Source organism: Ranitomeya variabilis, chromosome 2 (assembly GCF_051348905.1).
Source record: "Ranitomeya variabilis isolate aRanVar5 chromosome 2, aRanVar5.hap1, whole genome shotgun sequence".
NCBI lineage: Eukaryota > Metazoa > Chordata > Amphibia > Anura > Dendrobatidae > Ranitomeya > Ranitomeya variabilis.
Genome location: NC_135233.1, coordinates 307,765,849 through 307,792,113, shown reverse-complemented (window position 1 = coordinate 307,792,113; position 26,265 = coordinate 307,765,849). Strand labels below are relative to the sequence as shown.

Sequence of the window (26,265 nt, the reverse complement as noted above, 5' to 3'; positions counted from 1 at the left end):
TGTGCACACGTTGCGGATTCGGCTTAGGAATTTCTGGTGCGGATTCTGTCTCTCCTGGCAAATAACGCACCTGCGGTTTTTTGTGCGGTTCCGCAGCGTTTTTTTGTGCGTTTTTGCTGCGGTTTTCTTGCGGATTTGCTGCGTTTTTTACCCCTGCGGTTTTCTATAATGGAATGGGTACAAAAACGCTGCAGATTCACAAAAAAGAATTGACATGCTATTTCTTTAAAACCGCAGCGTTTCCGCAGCGGATTTTCCGCAAAGTGTGCACAGTATTTTTTTTTTCTCATTGATTTACATTGTACTGTAAATCAATTGCGGATCTGCATCGTTTCTGCACTGCAAAAAAGCTGCGGATCCGCAGAGAATCCGCAACGTGTGCACATACCTTAACCTCATAAAGGGACAGTGGTCAGAATTGTAAAAATTGGCCCGGTGATTAACGTGCAAACCACCCTTGGGGCTTAAGGGGTTAAAGAGCTCCCTTAAAGGCTCCTTTTTGTGTTGCCTGGTTGCTCACATTGGACACAATAAACTTCATATAAATTTGATAAAGCAATGCTGTTAGTTTGGGTCTGTAGTTCATTACAAATATTTATTTGTCGACTAGATTAGTTTCTCTTCTTGAGAGCTATAACTTTGGCTGCCTCAAATGTACAAATGGCAAATATACAAACGGCGATTTGTAACCAAGATTTAAATACTGTATACAGAATGCATTCAGACAATCACATAGCTGCATTTCTTGTAAAACAAATATCAGATGTGACAGACAATGCTCATAGTGACAGAATCTTGATAAATGTTTGTTTATTCACTTCACAAACAGTTCTAAGCCTCTATATGTTTGCTGTTTGTCATTGTAAAACATTAAGGTTTACTGAAACTATGCCGGTGGTGGTTTGTACTAAATCCTTGTGGCTTTTATTTTCTAGGGGTTTATGGCCCCTCGTCTGATGAGTCCATGATATCTCAGTTTCATCCAACCTTGAAAAGTGGCCACTTGAAGGTCTGGGTGAAACTAGAGTTACTGCATAGTGTAAATCACTATATAAAACCAGAGAAACATGACTAAGACAGATGCCAAAACTGGGGTACCTGTACATGTACAGTGTGCTGATACCTGCAAAATTGGGGATGCCCATGCAGTGTAGGTAATCTCCCAGGGGTTCTCTGTCTTGGTGTTGCTTATCGGATATTCCAGACGGATGATGTTTAAAAGCCTCTTGGTGATGATGATCTAATTATTCCTTGTTAAAAACAACCCAAACGAGGTTCCACATCAACAACCGACACACCATGAAATACCCCTTTGGGGGTTTCTGGGAGTCCCTAGTCTGTTGCCTATGCTTGCACCTTCCTATCTGCGGAGGTTGGCACCCTATGGGAAACGTATTGGCGCCCCTGTTCAGCGATGGCTGCCCCTAATAGCCCTAGATATTTAGATGAACCATGAGCTCCCACCCAAGATATGGATTAAAGGGCACCTCTATATCTAAACAGTAATCACTCCTAATACTAGGGAGACCCTAGCCCCCGACAAAAGTGCAATATAAAAACAATGAAGAACACAATCGGCGTTTGGTGGTAACGATGAGTATTTAGATTCCAACTTTTTAATCAAATGCTGGGGAGTAGCGAGCCAAAAGAATTGACCCCTTTAAATTATATGTATATGATTATCCCCTTGCATGATAGAGTACCAAAATAGCCATGACAGTCAATCATGTCGGTTACTGCAGTCTCATAATGTTTTAACTGCCAGACATAATCATAAGCAGGAATTTACCCCTGCCATCAATAAACATGGCATAAAAAATTGATGGTACTCATCTTTATACACCACCCGCCAGTCCCGCCTTGGTGGATTTTCATGGTCATATGACTGACTATGCAGCAGGGCTCGCCTTCCTGCCAATGTGTAGAACAAAGGAGTACGGAGTACAAAATGCATATTGTGAAGTGGATTTTCATGGGCCCATCCAGTATGTGGGTTCCAAGACCTAATGGGGTGCATATGACTATGCAGCAGGACTGGCAATGTGTAAAACAAAGGAGTACGGAGTACAAATGCATATTGTGAAGTGGATTTTCATGGGCCCATCCAGTATGTGGGTTCAAAGGCTTATTGGGGTACAAATGAATTGGTAGCAGGGCAGGCCTTGAATTCAATGCAACACTTTTTCAGGAGTCCCCCTGGACATCTTATGACAGGGGTATTGTGGTGCATCGTAATTCTTGGCAGCCCATCCACTCACAGCATAGGCTACCACAGCTTAGGAGACCCACTGTTTCATAATAGCCCTTTAAGAAGATTAATGCCGCCTGATGCACCAGTAAAAATAAGCTCTGTGACTTTGAGTCCCTCCTTCGTAAATGAAACAAGATGGGTCTGCTTATGTGTCACACACCACATGGCCAGCTAGGGGTGTTAAATGTTACAATGACATTTCCCAGTGAATGCATTTGTAGTGGTTGAAAGCAATGTTAAAGTTGAAAAACACTTCAAAAACGCTGCGTCTGAGCTAAGCCTAAGTGGGGTAGGAAATTTTCGTTCTGGGGTTAAATATTTGGCCTTACAGGCAAGTCATTAACCTGCAAAGGATATACGTTAACATATTTCCCAGCAAAACCAGTTTTGGTTTAGTTTTAATGTGTTTTTTGTGGCACCGGGAAAAATGGAATGAATCTCGGAAAAAAATGTTTAAAGCTGTGAACTAGGAGTCAGGAATGCTTCCAGGGGCGATCCCTATGGTGTTCCTGTGTCATTTGAGCAGTGTTTCCATCATTTTTAGACATTTTTAGACCTTAAAAGGACCCCCGGGGGGGATCGCGGTCAAAATACTCGGGTCTCCCATAGACTTACATTGGGCTCGTTGTTCTGGCCGAGTACCCGAGTATTCCAATTTGTTCGACCCGAGCAACGAGCACCCGAGCATTTTAGTGTTCACCCATCACTACTTACCAAATGTCATTGCCCATTTTCTCCAACTTTGTGAAAATATAGAATTTGGAGCTAAAATGCCGTTTTAGTGGAAAAATGTAAGATGTCATTTTTTCATTCCATGTTGTATTAATTCCCAAGAAACTGTTAGGCCTGAAGGTGGTGCATGTGGTTTGTGTACCCACTGTGTCACAGTCCAGACCTACCCTTAATCAGCTACCATGGTGTTCACTGGGGCCCCTAGTGGTGAGGTCAGGCTCGTGTGGCAGGTAGCTGCCAAATGCCAATCCAGGGCGGCGTCCGGCAGTAGCAGCTGACCCTAAGGGTCTAAGCCATTAATCCAGATTCCTAGGCAGAACAGGATGTCCACTGGGAAGTTCAGACTGTGCAGATAGGATGGCCAATTGGGACAAGTTCAGACTGCACAGAGAGGACAGCCACTAGGGACAGGTACAGACACACAGGTCTCGGATAACAGTTCTGGGACCACTAATATAGCCACGCAGTACAGAAACCATGGACGTGGTTTCAGTATATGGACACCACAGCCACCACAGCAAACAAGGACAATCTAAACTGAACTAACGGGACACAGGAAATGGGATTAACTTTAACAGACTAGAGACGGGGGACCTGGCAACATACAGGTGCGCACCCCAAACCAACTTACCGTAACTGTAGGGGTTGCTCAGGCACCTCACAATTGGGGAGGGTGCCTCTTATAGAAGATACTTCTCAGCTTTTGGCTAGGAGACACCATGCAGGTAAACACATTACTAAATACCTCCCAGCTGTTAGCAGGCGGCATTTACCATGTGCGCACGCTGCCCCTTTAAAAGCAGGGCAGCGGCGCGCACTAGGAGTGCCGCTGAGACACAGTGCAGCATGCACAGGAGCAGACAGAAAGTACTACGGGACCACGCCAGAGGGTAGGGACAGTGACTAAGCCGGCATCCCTGCATGGAAGGAGAAGGAAACACCATGCAGGGGCACCAGCCATCGCGCTAGAGAAACACTTAAAGGGTTAACAAACTTCCTGAATGAGGTTTTGAATACTTTGTCAGGTGCAGTTTTAAAATGGGGTCAATTTATAGGTTTTTCTTATGTGTAGATTTCTTAAAATCACTCCTAAAATGAATAGGTCCCTAAAAAGATGGGTTTAGTAAATTCTGTTAAAACATTTTTAAAATAACTTTTTAAGCTTCCATAGTTGTGTCCCCAACAATAAAGTCTTTTGTATTTTATTACTTTATTCTAGAACAACTGCATCAAATGTTTTAGAGCTTTATAAGGCAAAAGCAAAACAAATGTATAAAAGCTTTTAAAGAAAGATTGCAGTTCTGCATCGAAAATGCTCTCTGTCCCAAACCGAATGGAAATGTTAAGTGGATTATTTTCCATATCTGTGACATTTTCCTAACAGCATTTACATAATAAAAGCAAAGCCAGACAACAATAATGTTTATGCAGTTCCTGCGTTTTATTTATTCATTCATTTATGATTTTTTTTTTGCCCATAATTCAAAAACCCTACAGTTTCTCCTGAATATGCATTGCCGCAGCGCTGCCTGCAAACTGCACAAATAGCAATGTATTCAGGGAGTAAATGGAGAACATAAAGGTGAGTTTTGCATGCAGCACTAAAATGAAAATGCCCAGTGAAGTTGTTAGTGGTTACTATGAATGAATCAATGTAGCACTTCCAATATTTTCCAGCTTTTGTGTTTGGTGAATCATTGTTGGTCACAAATAAAGCTGCCGACATCTGAATTGTAGAAGTGATTAGATGCTGAATCTTGTTTGCTGCTTGTATTTATTTTCCATTTATGTGCAAAATATCCTGACGTGTAGACAAGAAGCTTTGTACCCAGGTTGTAGACCCTGGTAATACAAGGCACCTACGAGCACTTAGTCATTTCTTCTTTTTTACATACTTAGTTGCCTGAATTATAGGAAACCTGAAAGCCAAGCTCCAGGTGGAAGACAAAATTCTGTTTTGGGTGGACAATGTATTTTTCAGTTGGGATAAAATTTTACTTTAGTGCCAATCTTCCACAAAGTAATACATTTCTGCATTCTGGGCACAGGTTTTAGGTTCAGAAGCAGAATCATCAGCCTGTTCTGGTGCCTATGTTAGTAGGTGGCATCCCTCCACTCCTCCTCTCCTCTACTACTCTTCCACTCCTCCTCTCCTCCTCTCTTCCACTCCATGCAAAGCAAGTCTGCTGCCAAAATATTATATGTAACCTTTATTATTTATTACCCTTGTTGCTGGATCTAGTGCCACACCCTGTACACTAAGCAAAAGTGGACATGCAAGCCCAACTCTTCCAAGTATTACCTTTTATCAAAATTAGGTGTGGAGGGCTGGTCCAGACAAGTGCGATCCACACTAGATTCCCATAGCTATACCTCTATAGCAATGGGTGGCAAAGTAGTTACATGTGTATGATTCATTAGTTGTTTGTCTTTATTGTGCATGGCTGAAGGTGGTATGGTTATGGCACTGATATGAAGGACATGTAGGCTTCAGAAGAGACCTCGGAATGTGAATTTTTCAGCCAATACTGCACTATCCTGTGTAAAGGCCTGTATACACTGTGAAATTGTCTCTCTCTTTCTGTCTCTGTGTATCTCGCTCTCTCTTTGTGTCTCTTTGTCTGTGTGACTGTCTCTTTCATGGTCTGTGTCTGTTTCAATCTTTGTGTGTGCCTCTGTGTCTTTGTGTGTCTCTCTTTGTGTGTGTCTCTTTATCTGTGTGTGTGTCTCTCTGTGGCTGTGTGTGTCTCCCTGTTTGTGTCTCTCTCTCTGTGTGTGTGCCTCTCTCTGTGACTGTGTGTGTCTCTCTCTGTGGCTGTGTGTCTCTGTCTGTGTGTGTCTCTCTGTGTGTCTGTGTCCTCTCTCTGTCTGCCTCTCCTTCTTGGTATCTGTCTTTCCCTCTCGTTGTCTGTCTCTCCCTCTCGTTGTCTGTCTCTCCTTCTCCGTGTCTGTCTCTCCCTCTCGGTATCTGTCTCTGCCTCTCGGTGTCTGTCTCTCCCTCTCCATGTCTGTCTCTCCCTCTCGGTAGCTGTCTCTGCCTCTCGGTGTCTGTCTCTCCCTCTCGGTGTCTGTCTCTCCCTCTCGGTGTCTGTCTCGCCCTCTCGGTGTCTGTCTTGCCCTCTCGGTATCTGTCTCTCCCTCTCGGTATCTGTCTCTCCCTCTCGGTATCTGTCTCTCCCTCTCTGTGTCTGTCTTTTCCTCTCTGTGTGTTTTTCTTTCTCTGTGTGTTTTTCTTTCTCTGTGTCTGTCTCTTTCTCTGTGTGTCTGTCTCTTTCTCTGTGTCTCTGTGTGTCTGTCTCTGTATCCCCCTGTCTTTGTGTTTCTGTCTTTCTATGACTGCCTGTGTGTGTCTCTCTCTGCTGAGTTCACTTTGACTTTTTTGAGTTCTCCTGTTGAGTTCACTTTCTTTTTGGTTACACGGTGATGGCTTCTTTTGGGCTCGTTCAGATGTCTGTGTGTCACAGTCTGAGTGTGGATGCATGATCTGGCTGCCGGTATCCTGACTTGACCTTGACCACCTCATATATGACTATCTTTTGAGTTTGGGGCCGGATACTCGTGGCCAAGTCATGCATCACAGTCCAAATTAGAGCAGGATACACAGACATGTGAATGAAGCCTTAGTTCCTATAGCTAGTTTTCCACAGACCGGGTGTTGCCTGCAGTTAGGTCGGTGCAGCAGCTTACTCTGCTACACACCAACCGAGCAATCACCTTCCTAGATCTGTGGGTGATGGGGTTGAGCTGTCTCTTTTTTTTGTATGCCACTTTTCTCTCCATGCTTCAGTTTTCATTTTTCTTTTACTCTTTTTTTGATAGTATAATATAATCCAAGCTGTGTGTCTTTGGGTAGGATGTAAGTTGAGCTTTGCATTTCTTACCGTTTGTGCAGACACCACAGCGTCTGTGTACAGCGGCTGCTTCAGGCACAGTAGATGCACTTTCCCATGAGATGGCGTAAAGTGTATTTCAGCACAGTAAACAAACAGCTCAGCCACTTCCAATATCCACATTTTGAAAGACGAGCTGATAGCAGAGTCTTAGGAGGCTTCACTGCCAATTAAGTTGCATCTGTGATAATCAAACACAATGACAGGAACAAAATCCTCTCCCTTTGATGGTCAGGCGTGCCCATGTGGGTATTTGCCACTTACTCTGAGAAAACAATAACACGTAAAGCAGATGTGCCTTTGGCGGAGTCCTTTTATTATTAATTGATGAGTGATTTCACATAATTCGGAAGCATTTATGAACATATGTTTGATTTACATATACAAAGATAGAAAAGATGCCAGATCCCCGTATTGCTCGGCACAAGTGAAAAGACGACTTTTAGGTTGACTCACATTCAGGTTTCATTTAATATTACACAAAAGTTTCACAAAGTATTTCCTGTAAAATAAAGTCACAGTAGCTAAATGCAAATATAAGAAATCCTTTTTTTATAAAATGAACATAAAGCACATGTAAACACGATAGTTCACTGACGGCATGGAGAAAGAACATGAGCAAGTTAATACTTTCCATTTTATTATTTTTAAAGAGGATATTATACGTTTTATTTTTGTTTTGTTCATTTGATTGAAAGGAGGAAGTAAAATATTATTTTCTAAAATAGGATCAAATTAGTTTAAAAAATAAAAAAAACAAAACTTACATAAGTGTCCCCCACCAATCCTATTTTGTTCACCTGCCTGGTTCCCCGCCGATCTCTATTTCCTGCTGCTGCAAAGATCTCTCAGTCATGGGAAAATGTGAACACTAAAGCCAATTACTGACTGTGGCAGATCACTGCTGCGGTCAGTGACTGGCTGCAGTGGTCACATGTCCCTGTGACAGTGCTGTAGTCACTGCAGTAGAAAGTAGAGGTTTTAGATGTACTGAGCACTGTCAGAACATTGGATTGGTGAGGTGAGTGGCTTCATTTACTTTTATCAACCAATCTGAGCATGTTGTAAAAACAAATTAGCACAAAATATCAGTATTCGGTCACGTTCACACAACTGTATTTTGAGTCTGAGTGTTCTCCATGAAAAACGTACATCACATGGGCAGCACAAGGACCAATGTTATTTAGTTAGGCTGTTCAGATGAATGTTTTTTTTTCACTGGCTTAATCTGTGCGTGAAAAAAATTGTTTCTTCTATATTTCGGATGATGCTCGATAATTCAAGTCTATGGGTGCGCAAAAAAAAAAAACGGATCCTATACCGAACCACTTGTAGCATTTGATCTTTGCAGATATATTGCAATTCTTTAACATAGATAACTGGATTTGGTCATGTAAATTTTAATAGATTAATAATATTGTTGTATAAAAATGGATGCCATACGATTACATACAGATGACAATGTAGGAAAAAATTGTCATTTTTTTGTCTTCTTTACGATTTTTTTATACATTCGTGTTCACTTAAAGTCACCAGGAAATTGAAAGAATACAACCCCTCCCAGAAATCAGAGGAGATATAACTTTGTATTTATCTGTGTGTATTTAGTGGAAAATGCTAATATTTGGATCTCTATTAAAACAATACTGCAGTCAATAACATTCTCACTTTCTAATATACTGAGATGACTCTGCTCATTCTGTTCTAATTTGTACAGCAAAGCTGAAAATTGAGCTTCAAAAAAAAATGAAAATAGCCTCTTATTTTGACTACCCTAGTGGCACTGGAATATTTCAATTTTTTAACGTGTATAGTAACAAAACAAGAATACCACAAAAAGTTGTAAAAATAACAAAAAAACTGATTTAAATGTCATCTTCTAATGATACATTCACATTTCTGAAGATGACACCTTTATTTTACACAAATCAGTGAATCAACATGATACAACATAAATAAATTTCACATCTGTTTATTAGATTTTTTGGATCGGTTTTAAATGCTTTTCAATATATTTTATTAAATCCGAATACAGAAATAATATTTACATTCAAGTTATACTAAAAAGATTGGAAATGTAGGTTATATTCACAGATGACAGAAATTTCGGTGGCTGCCGTATGGATGTGAATAGGGTCTGCAGAAATTCACGTACATGCACGAAAAAAATTAAATTCATGTTTTTTAAAGGTTTTTTTGCACTCATTAATTTCTGAAACTACTCTATGGGAGTGGGTGGTCCCGTGACTGCTAGTATGCGATTTGCATACTGGCAGTCATGTACTGACTAGTGACTAGCAATTTTTCCTGCTTCTCTCATTGTTCTATTGAAAGAAGTAAATGAAAAGCTACATCGGCAGTAATCACATGCTGGCGATCATGAGGATGGCCTATTCCAGCTGGAAATACAGAGGAGTCCTGACAGTATGTAATATGCAATCACATAGAGTGACTGCAGAAATTCATGTTGAGCTCTGGAAAAGCCCCTTTAAATGGGTTTTTTTTTTTTTTGCAGAAAATCTGCAATTGAATGAAATATTTGAAGATTAGACCAAGCAAAATATAGTTAATATACACAGATAATATATTGTGAGCTTTCTGTTGTAAGTAAAATGTACTGTAAAATGGATACAAATGATCATATATGGACTCATCCTTTCACTATTAATTTTATTCTATTTTGTATTAAACCACACATTACACCTGTAAAAAATACGCATACATGGGAACCTGTCTATTGATTCACCTTGTGGCATGTCTGTAAGAACATAGAAGTTCTGCCCACGTTCCCTCATGTTGTCATGTATTTTAGTATTTTAATGCGTTAATGCTTAGTGATGTGTTATTAGTGAAAGTGTTAGGTTCTGCCTAACAGTAGGTACTTGTGATACTTATGGTTTTTCCTGAAGAAGTTATATAATTTGAAATGCGTTGAAATATAAATGACCACCTTACTGTACCGTACTGGGATATACATCTCCATTCTGTCGTCAGCGTGGAATATTGTCCACTAATTCCCTCTACAGTCTAACAGTAGGGACATTCAGGGTTAATAATTAGGACTAGCCCAGAGTTGGGGGGAGCTAAAGTGAAGGGAGTATTCTGTCAGGAGTCAGATAGGGCCCAGGATGCAGCAGGGGCAGACCTCTGACCAACGAGCAGAGCCGCGTGAAGTGGGTGTCCCTGCAGTGAGCAGAGACCGAGGCAATGGATAGTATGATCCCTGGTAGAGATGAGGAAAAGTGATAGGCGTGAGAGATTCTCCGGAGATGGCATCTGGGCTAGAAGTTCTACCGGGACTGTCCCGAGTTCACAAGCCAAAGAGGTAATGGGTCGAGTCAGGGCAGGGAACGTTAGACGAAGAGAGTACCCCATGTGGTAGTTCTGAGGGGTCGGCAAGCAGAGAAGCTAAGTAACGGCCATAGTGGCAGAACTAGCTCCCCTATGGGGGAAAGGATGCAGAACCGCGGGTAGAGAAATAGGACTCTCGCTTACTGTAGCTCTGTTATTGGGGACAACAGAAGCTCCTGAAGCACTGTGCTGGGTTATGGTGAAGGCAGAGGAACTAATTGAGATGGAACTGAGTGAGTTTAGGAAGGAGAGAAAGAATGTGTATAAAGATGTTCTATGTGTTAGGAGAAACGTCCATAAAGAAGCTATCCACTGTACATATTCTTCCCTATGTCATTGCTCAGTAAAAGACAGTTTATTTTTGAGTGGTGGTCTCCTTCATTGAACTCTGCAACATATAGTCCTGGCCAGCCGAAGTCACTGCCCTTGTATACAAAGTACACACACCCAGCCAGGACCCCAATTTCAATGTAGCAGGCCGGGGCATGAAACATGAGTATCTCGCCCATGGCTACCACCCCGCACCCTTTTACATTTCAGAGGATGAATGTTAATAATTTTCTTTTTAAAGGGAGTATGTCATCAGGATGGTTTATATCTAGGGTACAATTTCATGAGACAAAAATTGTTGAAAAGTTAATAGAATTTAGGGCATCTGTAAAATCGCTCATAATTGTTGAATCAGTCCTTTTGACAACTCAGAAGTCATTTTGAGAGGATTATATGACCAAATCAAAATATCTCTTGTTACTTATATTTATTTGAAAGTCTGATTCCGTGACTCTGTCCTGTTTTTCAAATCACACATCCAAGCCCTTACCACGTCTTGCCACATCCAACTCAAAAATATTTCTAGAATTCATCCCTTCCTCAATCGTGAATGTACTAAAATATTAGTGCATACCCTCATCATTTCCCCCCTCAACTCCTCCTTCTGTGTGACCTCCCAATTAAGTGGCCTTGCACTGTGACAGTTCATCCTTAAGTCTTCTCCTCACCTCCTTCCTCACTTCTCCTTTGCTTCTTGACTATTCCAATCTATTCACTTGCTTCTGATTCCCCAACTTATCCAGTATAAACTACTAACAATGACCTACAAGACCCTCAACAATCTGTCCCCTCCATGCATCTCCAACTTAATCTCCCGATATCTTCTCACACATAAACACCGGTCATCACAAGACCTCCTTCTCTCCTCTACCCTTGTATGTTCCTCACCCAATAGCCTCTATGCCTTCTCCCAAACATCCCCATCCTCTGTAATTCCGTGCCCCAACACATTCAATTTTCGTCCATATTGGGAACCTTCAGATGAAACCTCAAAACTCATCTGTTCAGGAAAGCCTACATCCTCCAATGACCCCACTATCACCTCACTAGCACCAAAGCTGCTGCAACCTTCCAGCTTGCTGTCTGCTTCAGCGATGGACACAGAGAGAAGAGGCCCACTTTGCAAGAACATTATAAAGATCCAAATGTGTCTGTGCCAGAAGCTGCTTTGGAGGTGGAGGTGGACCATGTTACCTCTTGGGTCACTGTGCATGTTTACAGGTTGCAGCAATGGTATGTCCACCCCTGGTCTTTTTCCCCAAGTACCCTGTAGTTTGTAAACCCATGAGGGCAGAGTTGTCTCCCCTTCTGCACCAGTCTGTCACTACTAGCTTGTTTATTGTGTTTCATATATGTATTTTGTATGTAAGACCTTTTTACTTGTACAGAATAATGGAATTAATGATTCTTTAAAAGCAAATTACAATATAGCACCATATTTCCATAATTTAGATATTGTTACCTGCGCTATTCACAACTATAGGACATCTAGGCAAAGGGAAACATGTGCAAAGACCTATTATTAAAAACCTTGAACAAGACAAAAAACACCCCATGGTGGTGTATTACTAATGACATTAAAATTAAAAGGAAAAAAAGTCTCTGCGCTATATAGTGTGAACATATGCGGTATGTAGTCCTATAAGATACCATCCACACTAATCCCCATCAATTGTGAAAATGCCTGCTTGCCTGCTTAAATTGAATTGTTAATAGTCACCCATAGCAAATTGCACTAAAAAAAAGGATATAGTCAAAACAACAAAACATAGTTAAACAGCATACACCATACAATAAAATTCATTATCCAATAGCCGTAGTTGACACAGCGAATACCACGGTTGGCAGGCACAGTTCGTTATTTACTAAGACCAATGGTTAATGGAGGGTACCCACTGATGAAAGAGACAGCAGTATCTCTGTAATGTGTAAAGGAAAGTACGACCCTTTGGGAGTCCGTACTCGAGTGACGTCACAGGCCGACTGCTCCAACCACATCTGGTAAGTCACTGGCTGGGGCTCCCGGCTTTGAGGTGTGCTGCAACTAACTTTTGAGACTTCTTTCAACCAATTCGTGCGACTATCTTCCCTATACCAGTGGAAATCTGGATGTAAGGTATTAACCACAAGGATACCTATTTGTGTTAAAAGTTTAACACCGTGATTCATTATTTGCAAGCATCAATGTAAAGCCACTGACACATGACTTAGAACTGACACAACATTAAATGCTACTTTATTTTGTTGTCCTGTGGCTAAGGTGCAAGCTGAAGGTTTTACAATGGCCCTCACAGTCCCCTGATTTGAACATCATTGAAAATCTGTGCAAAAGGCGGTGCTACTAGGCAGTAACCATGCAGGGTGCCCAAACTTTTGCATCAGATCAATTTTCGTTTTTTAATTTTTAAAATGTAAAAGATAAAAGTATATATATTTATTTTGCACAAAATACAAAGGAAATGCGTCATCTTTAACATTAGCTCATTTAGAGATTATTTAATCTTCAACTTGCTTAACTGTTCACAATAACAATTATTGTGACAAGGGATGCCCAAACTTTTGCATGCCACTGTAGAAGTTCTTTTTGGCTTATATTCTGCAGTCCAGTCGCCATACACTCTATTTTATTATGGTCTAACGTAATACTGATTTGATCTATAATGACTTCAAAAAAATCTGTCTCTCCCCCTCCCCACTTTCCTGTTATATAACATCTGATATACAAAGAAATAAAAAGGAATAGTTTGAAGTTACATAAAATCATGTGTGATGAGAAATGCAGAAGGGAAGTGGAAAAGATGCATGCTTATAAAGGGGAAGAATCAAACGGAAAAACGTCTCTAACGGGTGAACAGCTAGGTCAAGTGACTATTTTAGTAACTAAGTCTGGATGACCGCCATAACGGAAGCGAACGCTGGTCAGATTATGGTCTTGTGCTGTGCACGTTATGTATAAACTATGTTCAGAATTTGTGCACACGACGCCTGTTACTTGCTGGTCAACCCACTGAGTCTTACAAGAGGGAGATGCTTCAGGACACATCAAGTCCTGAATTATATATATATTTTTGCATCTTTTTAGATGTTTCCTGAGTGCTTTATCTTTGTTTTTGACTACCAGGGGCTTTTTTTGAGGGTTTTTCACAACTTTTTATTTTTGGGTGTCCATTTTTTTTTCTAAAGTCTAATGTGCTGCTCACTTCTGTTAACCGCTTTGCGTCTTTTGAAACCTTAAGCGGTTAAAAGGCGCTCTGAAGCTTTAGTATGTGAACAGCATAGAAATGCATAGGCTCATTCTTATGAGCGCTTTCTGAGCACTTTTTTCAGGCGGATTTCAGAGAGGTCTCACCTGGAAAAGATGTAGTGTGTATATTCCCCTAAAGGAGTTTTCCATTTTTTACATTCGTGCCCTATCAATGAGATTTGTCATCAGCATCAGATCAGTTGGGGTCAAACATCCGGCTCCACAACCAATCAGCTGCTGGCAGCTCTTAGGGCACCTGGATGTAAGCAATGTACGGAGCACAGCTCTGGAGCACTGAATGCTGTCTAGTGGCTATTGTGGAGAGCTCCCATTCATTTGAATGGCCACTGAACAGTGTGATGGAGTTGTACTGTTAAGCAGCATTTACACTGTGAGATAATCAGGAACGATGCTTCTTAGAAATCCTTGTTTCACAATTATCTTTCAGTGTAAACAGGCTGCAATCACCAGATGAACTAACCGACGCTCGTCCGTTGGGTGAAATGATAAAAGATCATTGTTCTTAGCTGTCCATGGTCTGGTGTAAACAGAACTCGCACTGCCGAGCACCATCAGCAACATCAACAACAGATCGCTCATTGCGCATCATTTTCTTAGGTCGGCCATTTAAACCTCAGCTGATTGGTAAAGGTTCATCAATCATCGGTTGTATCGTGCCGCCAGTCAGTCCAGACACATACACTTAGCCCTATGCTTCCATCCAACCAGCACCAGAGCTGGTAACAGCTCATCTGTAGGGGTCCTTGGTGTCGGCTCCCACCAATCTGATTTGAGATTTAAAACACTGCATTAAACGTGGATAGAAAACTGCAAAAAACATTTAACTGAGTAAATGAAAATGGACAGATTCTGAATATTTTGTGAAACACCTGGCAAAAAAATAAATAAAATTGCAGTGTATAAACGATGATTTTATCACTCTGCCTGTAACATGGAGAGAGGCTCGTCACTAGTGGCCGTAGTTCTCTATAAATATATTATAGAGATCTAATTGACTGGTGAGTACTTATTCCTCCATATGACTGGTAACCAGCAAGGACAATGTATGCAGCAGCAATGATCGCAGTTATTTCAGTCTATCACTTGAGTATCAGTGTTCTGGTCTAATAGAGGGAGACCCCCTAGTTTAGCACCTCACCTACTGGCTATAGCGCCCCCTGTGGTATGGAGCTGGCAGCTTGTCCATGCAGTACAGTACAGAACTTGCCCGGCTGATGAGTGGAAAATGCAGAAGAGATGTGGGGAAAGCCCCTTGACAGTTGTTTATGCAGTAAGAGCACATGAGTTGGACATGTCAGGACTTGTTCAGATACCAACATCCAAAACAAAGTTACTGTCTTGTATCACATCAGTGCACAACTGGTTAAAGGGGTATTCCCATCTCCAAGATCCTATCCCAATATGTAGTAGGTGTAATAATAATAATATTAGCAAATGCCTCCAATTAGAAATGTAGTATAGTTTTCCTGATTCTCTGTGTCTCTTTCTTCATGTGCAGTCATTGCAGGATCTTAGGTATCCATGGTTATGACCACTAGCAACTAGCTGTCACTATATCAGTGGTCGTAACCGAGGATACTTAATGTCCTGCAATGCCTGCATATGAGCAGAGAAACATAACGAATCAGAAAAACTATACTACATTTCTAATTGGAGGTATTTGCTAATATTATTATTACACCTACTACGTATTGGGATATGATCTTGGAGATGGGAATATTCCTTTAACCATTTGTGCACTAATGTGATACAAGATAGTAACTTTGTTTTGGATGTTGGTGTCTGAACAAGTCCTGACATGTCCAACTCATGTGCTCTTATTGCATAAACAACCGTCAAGGGGCTTTCCCCACATCTCTTCCGCATTTTCCACTCATCAGCCGGAGCTTGTTCTGTACTGTACTGCATGGACAAGCTGCCAGCTCCATACCACAGGGGGCGCTATAGCCAGTAGGTAAGGTGCTAAACTAGGGGGTCTCCCTCTATTAGACCAGAAAGGCAATACATTCAATACTGAACAGACCTTGGTAATTACATATATTCAAAGAAAACCCCATATACTAATTTTGAAGAAATAATATATCTTGCCTCCATATAAGCTCACATGATGCTCTGGGAACATCTCAGAAGCGAGGCGTGCTACAGTATATCAGTCTATTAGGATTATTTTGAATGACTGTTAATATAATTTTCAAATTAATTAGACATGACAATGGTAAGTAACTGATCTACATGCAGAGCATTGATTATTACCTCCTCATGCATATGATAACTATAAACTATAATACAGGAATATTTTACATTGCAGAGTACAGACTTTGTACATTTTAATAGTCCCCTGTCCTTCAAGTAAGAGTTATATTACAGTGTCAGCGGAGCATGAGCAAATTCTGAGACAAAAGTGCAATATCATGGAGCTGGTAATTACACAGAATATACCATTTTTAGATGCATCCAAAATTTGAAGTAGTAATAGATAGCAATACAGTAAAACTCCTGACCTGCACAGGCCTGGCAGATACAGGACTATGACAAATTTGGGAATATCAGAGGGACATCAAGACGTGAAAACACCTTTAAAGGGCAATTCCAGTAAGCTATAAAGATCTGTCTGATACAATCTACATTCCTGTCCTTAGAGTACAAGGATCTACAGCTAGGAGGGAATATAGTATATACCACTTAGGCTGTGTTCACATGGAAGCTTAGTGGACTCTAAGGCTACGTTCACACTTGCGTTTTTTGCTGGACCACGACGGACAGCAAAAAAACGCATCGATGGACGTCACGAAAGTAGGGAAAAACGTGTGCGACGGATCCAGTGTAATGATGGATTAGTTGCACAAAAATTCTGGGAATTAAATGTCCGGGGACGAGAGAGAGATAGAGAGACTGAGACTTTTTTCCGGAAATGAAAATCCTTCTGGGCATGCTCAGAGTTGAAAAACTGGATCCGTCACTGGATTCCAGTGTGTGACGGTCAGCGACGGATCTTTGTAATCTGAGAGGAGCATGATGTAAAGACTGAGACCCTGATTCCAGCGATGTGTCACTTACTGGGCTGCATGCTGTCATTTTTATAAACTCCCTGTTTTCTCTGCAGCAGATCTAGCAGTGCTCTAAATGCTGAGCTCTGTATAACGCCGCCCCCACCACTGATTGTTTGCTTTCTGTGTATACTATTCGTAGGCTGAAAGCGGTGGGGTTGGGGCAGGAGGACTACATGGCACGAGAAGCCTAGTCCTCTAGTGATAATCTGCAGATGAAAAAACGATTTTCTTACAACACAAAGTCTAGTAAGTGACACATTGCAGGAATCGGGCTGTTTGCACATACATCAAGCTGCTCTCAGATTACACCGCAAAAAAAAAATGCTGACGGATTCCCTTTAACCGTGTCATTGATAACAAATGAGTGACTGGCTGGACTTTCAATAATAGATTTTTTTTAAAGGAAAACCCATTACTCTTTATACTGGATTTGCCCTTTGAAGTTAGACACTTTCATAAAACACTTGTAAGCTGACAACACAATAATTAAAAATTAAAAAATAATTTTGCAGTAGACAATTTTGTTCTTAGCATCGAGCTTATTGTGCAGTTCAGAAAATGACATTGTCCTACTTCTATTGCCAGACTTTCATACCTGGCTGATTTCTAAGACCTTTACCATGATAATGTACCAGTATAGTGCGAGTAATGCTTGTTTCTCAAGTACGGATAGGAATGTTACTAGCGTTTAATCAGTCTATGTCTTGTGCTACACTAAATCCATGACCCCCAGCTGTCAGCCACAGTGGTCTCCAATAGCTCGAGAACCTGGCATCAATAACATGAAAATCACGTCTGCAGAATCCATACTGTAGATTGTAGCTGTAACCACAGATACGTTTAATGCTACAAGATCTTCTTTCTCCGTACACAAGAAGTGCATCTACCACCAATGGACAATCTTTTGGACCTTCTTTGGTTTGTCTCACAGCCACAATTTTGGTTTGCAATCTGGATGCTTGACCTTCGATTACCAGTTGAAGAGAACATTTTGTCCAAGGGTCATGAAGTAAATTTGACTGCCGCCACCAGATTGTATAGAAGCAAAAAACACCTAAGAAAAAGATATTATGAATATGTATAATCATGGCAAGATTGCTAAGAAATTATACATATATCTACTATATAATTGTCTAAGGGTCACTTCCATCTGTCTGTCTGTCTGTAACGGATATTCATTGGTCGCGGCCTCTGTCTGTCATGGAATCCAAGTCGCTGATTGGTCTCGCCAGCTGCCTGTCATGGCTGCCGCGACCAATCAGCGACAGCCACAGTCCGATTAGTCCCTCCCTACTCCCCTGCAGTCAGTGCCCGGCGCCCGCTCCATACTCCCCGCAGTCACCGCTCACACAGGGTTAATGCCAGCGGTAATGGACTGCGTTATGCCACGGGTAACTCACTCCGTTACCGCTGCTATTAACCCTGTGTCACCAAGTTTTTACTATTGATGCTGCCTATGCAGCGTCAATAGTAAAAACATCTAATGTTAAGAATAATTTAAAAAAATAAAATAAAATCATTATATACTCACCTTCCGCCGCCTTTCCCGCTCCTCGCTACGCTCCGGTGACCGCTCCATGCAAGCGGCAGGTTCCTGTGGCAAGGATGGTCTGCGAGAAGGACCTGCCATGATGTCACGGTCATGTGACCGCGACGTCATCACAGGGCCTGCGCGAGAAGGAGGCGAAAGGACTACAAGGGGCCCTCGGAAGGTGAGTATGTGTTTATTTTTTATTTTTTAACCTGTGACATACAGTATGTGGCTGGGCAATATACTACGTCACTGGCCAATATACTACGTCGTTGTGCAATATACTACGTGGCTCTGTGCTGTATACTACGTCACTGGGCAATATACTACGTCACTGGGCAATATACTACGTGGCTGGGCAATATACTACGTCACTGGGCAATATACTACGTCACTGGGCAATATACTATGTCACTGGGCAATATACTACGTGGCTGGGCAATATACTACGTGGCTGGGCAATATACTACGTGGGCTGGGCAATATACTACGTGGACATGCATATTCTAGAATACCCGATACGTTAGAATCGGGCCACCATCTAGTATGTATATATATATATATATATATATACACACACATATATATGCTGTATGTGTATATATATATATATATATATGTGTATCTAGATATATATATATATATATATGCTGTATGTATATATATACATCCTGTATGCCTTAAGGTGCCAAAATACCGTGGGTTAAAGTTAGGGAAACCTAGACAGGCCACCAATCTAATATGTATAGGGACGTTCCATATTGCGTCCTTCTGATTGCTGATTTAGGGAAAAAAATGAACTGGACATGTTGGATTTCAGCATGCCCAATCTTTTTTTTAATCTATGGGGGATAAGTCCCTGTCAGACTTATTCCCCTTCTACTAGTGAAACCCATGCACATTTACATATCTGAGAACTGATACAGTGGATATAAAAGGTCTTTTAAAATGGCAGGTTTCTGTCATGTAAAAAAATCATACCAAGACGAGTCATTTCAGAACTTATTTTTTTTAATTCCACCTCATTCTCTGGATGACATTTGGGGAGAATTAGGAAGCCCCAATACACATTAGATGGTGGCTAGACACCAAAGTGGACCGTGACTATCCCAATGTGTACGGTCACCTTTACTCTTCCATCTATTCCTTTCTGAGCAGTACTTTTATGAAGGACTCTTCTCTCAAGAAGACTTTTTAATATGACTTCTATGGAGTCTATTGGACAGTTTCTTTCTCTGGTAAATTGAATAAACTGTCTGAAGTGTCTCGGCCTTAAACAGACTATCAGGACGGAGTAGGATTGTGCGCGGCCTGACAGAAGTTGTCTCTGACAGCTTTCCCCTCAAGAAATAGATTTTCATAAATAGTTCACAGCGATAAAGAAAATAACCCTGGGTCGGTCAGACGGCTGCCATTAATGTCCTACCCCTGTCCCGTTTATTAGATATGTCCCTGTCACACGCGGCACTTCTCCCAGACTATTACATGGGAGAATTACCAGATGACAGTAGAGTTCACACGGTGACGGGGACATTAGCGTCTCTTATTTATTAGCCAAATGCGGTCTGTAATTCCCAAGGCGTGAAGAGAATGGCGAGTAAATCATCCAAACTCAGTCTGTCCAATTAGAGGCAATCAAATCATAATTCCAAAAATCTAGAGGCGGATGGATGATTCCGGCTGACCTCAACGTTCTAAACTGCTTTGTAGAAATGTGTATTCTACGGTGAAATAATCAATCAGAACACTTTGTGGTTTTATTTCCCTTCTTTATTTGTATTAATGATTAGGACTGTATTCTACACGATGTCTCTAGAATGGAGCATTGTGTGGACCATCAAACGTTTCTGTATTGGAGCTTTAACGTTCTAAAGCCAAGTTCCCACAATGAGAATTTGTTGCGTTTTTGATTAGACCGTATGCATACGTGGCATCGTCATAGTTTTTCAAGGAGAAGAAGCTCAGGAAAACATCAGCAGTGTTTTTCCCTAAGCGCCTTCTTTCTTGACTTTCTTATAGTTTTTTTTTCATATATAAAATAGCAGCGGTTTCTAAGCAGAAGTCACCTGAAGAATGGTCAGATCACTTCTTTTAACCGCTTTGTTACCAGCTTTCGAAAATAGGTATAAAAAGAAAAAATATATGCACAGAATGTTGTTTCGACATTGCTGTGAATATGTTCCTATTTTTAATACATTTTTCCAGGTGGATTCTGCATGAAAAAAGACATTGTGTGTATATCCTTAGGCTACTTGCATTTTTTCAGTACATTTTTTTTATTATATTTTTTTTATATATGATTGAATCATATTGTTCTGTTGTGAAGTTTGTCTCTTTTTGGTCTATCATGTTTTGTATAGAAGCCTGCAGGTCCCCAAACACTATTAACCTGCAGACATGGGGTTAATCTTACATTAATAAAGCTGTACAGCCGCCGCAGTACTTTATTCCTCCAGTCATAGAGGTGCAGCTTCTGTCACCACTCAGTACATAGTAAGCGGCAGCCATTGACCATGCCCCAGCACTGACTGACAGCCAGCTCAGGACTGATGTCCCGGTGAGCCGGCTGTCAGTGCCGGGGCGTTTTCCTTCCGCCACTCACTATGTATTGAGCGGTGACTGAGTGCACGTTGGCTGGACCCCTATGACTAAAAGCCCTGAGCTGCCGCTGGGAGGAATAAACCTCATTTCCTCCCGGTAGTTGTGCAGTGGCCGTTCGGCTTTCAAGCACTATTAATCTGCAAATTACCCCATATCTGTAGGCCAATAGCATTTGGAAACATGACAGGCTACCTTAAGTTAAACTGCTTTGTTTTGGAAACTTCCTGTTTGCTCAGTTACATTGCTTTAATAAGATTTTATTGATCAAGTCATGTGCGGATTACTTTCATTTCTATGCACTGCAAAGTCATATCCGGCATTATCTTCAGCATTTCCTCATTTCATTCAAGTCTATATGGGAAATCTGCCAATAAAGTGCAAATTTACCCCAAGAGAAATTGCCATGCCATGGATGGTAAACATGCACCTCAGGTCAATTTCCGTTTCCTCAGTGTGGAAAAAGTTTCCACTTTGCTGTAACTGTGATACTATGCGTTTTTTTTATCTCACAAAAAGACACAGCAAAAAAAAAATATCCTGCACCAAACACTCATAGTAAGAGCTCAGCTTTCCAAACCTCCAAATCATCTGCTCCTCTTTACACTTAGTTTCATGGATTTATCCAACTGATACTGACACACTGTATGCAATATGTATTCGATGTGCTCCACCTAGTGGCAGCTCTTGGCAAATGCCTTGACTATGTTGTAAAAATCAGAGGATGCAGTCCATCGGGCTCAGCACCATCACAACAACGTGGACAGGTTTTATGTTAGATGTCATTGGTGAAAATCTCCTTTTCCAGTTCACCACCTGACAGCACCATTGGAGGACATCCTTTTTACCCTCAGTGGGACAGGAACAACAAGCGGTTAAAAGGACCCTTCCCACTCCACCCACCAGTGTTTTTCCTGTCCCACTGTGGATAGGAACGGCAAGCGTATCCTCCGACGGTGCAGTGCAGATGGTGGGGATCGGGGGGCCCAGCCTTTCCCTTCCCTGCCGCAAGATATCTGCGGCTGATACCTGCGATGGGGGGTCCCTCAGCCTCCCCAGTGTAGCACTGCTCCTGGGATCGGATCCGTTCCTCCATACTGGGGGCTCTCGGTCCGGGCGCCTGTTTGCTGGGGGGTGTATGTGGGGGCCATCACCAGACGGCGGTCGATCCCAGCATGCGGCCGTGTCCATTCCCGGCGAGCGCTCTCAGCGCGGCAGCCGCTGCTGGCTCCAGGACCTGCGGCCGCATCACTTCCGGCCGACGGTCGCGTCACTTCCAGTTGCGACGAGCGCCGGACAGAGGGATGCCAGCGCCGGCCTCAGGAGAGGCCTTCCAGCACGGTCAGACCGCGTGGGACGCGGTAAGGAGGGCAGGATCAACCAGGTAAAAAACAATATAAAAGGGGGTATGTGGATTAGGTGCCGCCGGCCATCCTGATAAGGAGCACCCGGCTGTTGTACTGTTATAATGGCGGAATCCGCCAGACCTGAGGGGCCAGAGCTGTCACAGGGGCAAGTGAGTAGGCTATTCAAAGCCATGCTACAATGCCTCCTGACTATTCCCTACCCCCCCATTCGGTGATTTCTGTATATTTTAGGGAGAGCTTTCCAACCCCGCACCTGAAAAGAAAAAGGCTTGGAAGAATAAATATCCCATTTGCGCAGCTAGATTTCCTGAGATTTGGCGGAAACCGCTCTGCAAATCATGCACATCTAAGATCGTCGGCGAAGAACAGACCTCATTATTATCTAATATGAGAACAATGATACGTCAGGAGGTTCAGGCATCCATCTCGAGTCTGAATCTTTCCCAGACCAGCCAGACAAAACCGCAAACATCGCGGAAAAGACCAAGGGAGTCCAGCCCTTCTTCTGACCAAGAAGATACGGAGGGGTCAGATCAAGAAGAAAGGGAAGAACCATTAGGAAGAGGAAAGAAATATCTCTTCTCGGTAAGAGATACGGATGAACTCCTACATGCAGTACGTAATACCATGCAGTTACAGGACACTCAGGAGGAAACCTCAATCCAAGATGAGATGTTTGGCGGTCTGCAGGCTCAACTCACGAAAGTTTTCCCGGTTAATAATCATATCCGTTCCATGATATTAGAGGAATGGCAGGAGGCGGAGAAAAGGCTAGTGGCACCTAGAGACTTTAGACTCCGTTTACCTTATAATCCAGATGATATAAAGGTTTGGGATGAAGTTCCTAAGATAGATGTGCCATTAGCAAAAGTGGCAAAGAAGACGGCGATTCCGTTCGAAGACTCCTCCACTCTGAAGGATCCGATGAATCGCAAAGCAGATGGACTGTTGAGGAGAACTTGGGAATCCTCGGCTGCAGTAATACGCGCTAATATTGCAGCAACCTCAGTAGCCCGGTCCATGCATTTGTGGATGGACGATCTGGAAGAACATCTCAGGGATAAAAATTCTAGAGATGTTATCCTCAAATCCCTACCATTACTAAAGCTGGCAACAGGTTTTATGGCGGACGCTTCGGCGGAATCAGTACGATTTGCCGCCAGAAGCGAATCTTTATCCAATGCAGCCAGAAGAGCAATCTGGCTAAAAACTTGGTCAGGCGATATTCAGTCAAAGAATAAACTTTGTGGTATTCCGTTTTCAGAGGGTAAAGTGTTTGGGCCTATTCTAGACGACATATTAGAAAAAGCCTCAGACAAAAAGAAAGGGTTCCCTGTGGAAAATACTAAAAAATACCAGCCCTTTCGTAGATCCCGGCCTAGACAGAAGACAGACTACAGGGGGAAAGGGAAGACTGGGAGATGGTCCTAGTCCCAAAGGTGGAAAAGGTAGAGACTCCATCTTCCAAGGTTCAGGCTCAGGGAAACCGAATAAATGACATCAGAGTGGGAGGTCGATTACAAAGGTTTCTGGGGGGTTGGCAGAAAATATCCAAAAACCCTTGGATTCTGCAGGTGATTGCTCACAGTTACAAATTAGAATTCACCAGTCCTCCTCCAGAAAGGTTCGTAATAACCAGATCTTCTCCCCTCTTAAACTCTCCTATGTGGCCAGACATCCAGGAGTTGTTAGAAATAGAAGCAATTGCCCCAGTACCCATTTCAGAGAGAGGCAAGGGCCATTATTCACACCTTTTTTCAATTAAAAAAAACCATCGGGAGACTCCCGGACGATTATAAATCTGAAACCCCTGAACAAATAGATAAGGTACAGGAAATTCAGGATGGAGTCCATAAAGTCCACAATTCCTCTCAAAGACAAGAACATGGTGATGTGCACCTTGGATCTAAAGAGTGCATACTACCATGTCCCAATACACGCTTGTTACCAAAAATTCATGAGATTCACCCTGACGAACAGAGAGGTAGTTTATCACTTTCAATTCAAGTGTCTCCCCTTCGGCCTAGCCTCGGCCCCAAGGCTATTTACCAAACTAATGTCAGAAGTAGTCGCCTATCTAAGTCTACGTTCACATTAGCGTTCGGCGCCGCAGCGTCGCCGCATGTGTCATGCGCCCCTATATTTAACATGGGGGCGCATGGACATGCGTTGTGCTGCGTTTTGCGACGCATGCGTTTTTTTGGCCGCAAGCGTTGGGCGCAGAGAACGCAGCAAGTTGCATTTTTTTTGCGTCCAACTTTCGGCGAAAAAGGACGCATGCGTCGCAAAACGCAGCGTTTTAGCGTGCGTTTTGTTGCGTTTTTGTTTGCGTTGTGTCGCCGACGCAGCGGCGCACAACGCAAATGTGAACGTAGCCTAAGGAATCAAGGTATTGCCTTAGTACCATACCTGGATGACTTTTTGATAATAGCGAGGTCAGAGAAACTTCTCAAAATCGACCGCGACTTCACACTCTCCATTCTACAAGACCTGGGGTGGATTGTGAATTATGAAAAGTCATGCCTAGTTCCAAATTCCAGAATAAAATTTTTGGGGGTCATATTAGATTCCAACACCAGAACATCTTTTTTACCAGAGGAAAGACAGATGTCGCTAATCGAGAACATATACCAGTTCAGGAAAAGCACTCCCTCTATAAGGGAAGCAATGAGAATCCTAGGCTTAATGACGGCCTGTATTCCCTGTGTGAAATGGAGCCAATTTCACTCACGGGGGTTACAGAAGCAAATCTTGAAATCTTGGAACAGAAGGCAAAATTCTCTGGAGAAGGAGATGGTTCTTTCTCCTTCGGTAAAGAAGTCCCTAACCTGGTGGACCGTCCCGGAAAACCTGAAGGTGGGAGTTCCATGGATCCTCTATCCCTGTTTCACCGTTACCACAGACGCCAGGCACATAGGAAGGACATACTACCAGGGGAAGTGGAGTCCAGAAGTATCAGCCAAGTCATCAAACTTCAGAGAACTGTATGCAATTTGGAAAGTGCTCTACCAGGCCCAGTCTCAGGTCAGAGACAGACATGTGAGGATTCTGTCCGACAATGTAACAGCAGTGGCATTTCTAAGGCACCAGGGAGGGCCAAGACATCCATCTCTACAACACTTGGCAGACCAGATTTTCAGATGGGCAGAAAAATTAGTCAGGTCCATCTCGGCAGTTCACCTGGAGGGTGCCAGAAACCAGGTAGCAGATTTCCTAAGCAGAACTACAGTAGATCCCAGAGAATGGGAATTAAATCCAGAAGTGTTCAGCAATCTGTACCAGCGGTGGGGGACACCTCTAGTGGATCTCTTTGCCACCAGACCAAATGCAAAGGCCAGAGCATTTTTCTCTCTCAATCCTCTAGAGGGAGCAGTGGGAGTCGACGCACTGTCTCAACATTGGGGAGAAGGTCTTCTGTACGCCTTTCCACCCCTGCCACTGATCCCGAGAACACTCAGGAAGATACGGGACGAAAGAGCAACTGTAATCCTGGTGGTTCCATTTTGGCCCAAGAGGAGCTGGTTTTCTCTTCTATCCAGAATGATGACAGAAACACCTATCCTCCTGCTGAAGAGGCAGGACCTTCTGTGCCAAGGTCCAGTGTTACACAGCAATCCAGATTCACTACAGCTCTCTGCCTGGATCCTGAACGCCTGACTCTAAGAGCCAGAGGCCTGTCAGAAGAGGTTATCACCATACTGCAGGCAAGCAGGAAACCGGTAACCTCAGCGATCTATAACAAGATCTGGAAGCGGTATTGCTCCTTTCTAGGAGAGACTCCTATAGATACCTCAAAACCAGACATTCCTAAAATCCTTGACTTTTTACAACTTGGATTTAAAAAAGGCCTCCGGCCTAATACTTTAAAAGTACAGATTTCGGCCCTTAGTTTGTTTTTTT

The 26,265-nt window shown here is 42.5% G+C and overlaps 1 protein-coding gene across 1 annotated transcript in view; it reads right to left on the bottom strand.

Annotated features, from left to right (window-relative positions):
* Positions 1 to 15,756: 15,756 nt before the first annotated feature.
* Positions 15,757 to 26,265, bottom strand: part of NRK (Nik related kinase) — a 348,898-nt gene continuing 338,389 nt past the window's right edge. Inside the window, exon 32 of the mRNA XM_077285205.1 lies at positions 15,757 to 17,923. Within this exon, the coding sequence (XP_077141320.1) occupies positions 17,840 to 17,923 (84 nt within the window). The 3' untranslated portion in view covers positions 15,757 to 17,839. The remainder of the gene's footprint in view (positions 17,924 to 26,265) is intronic.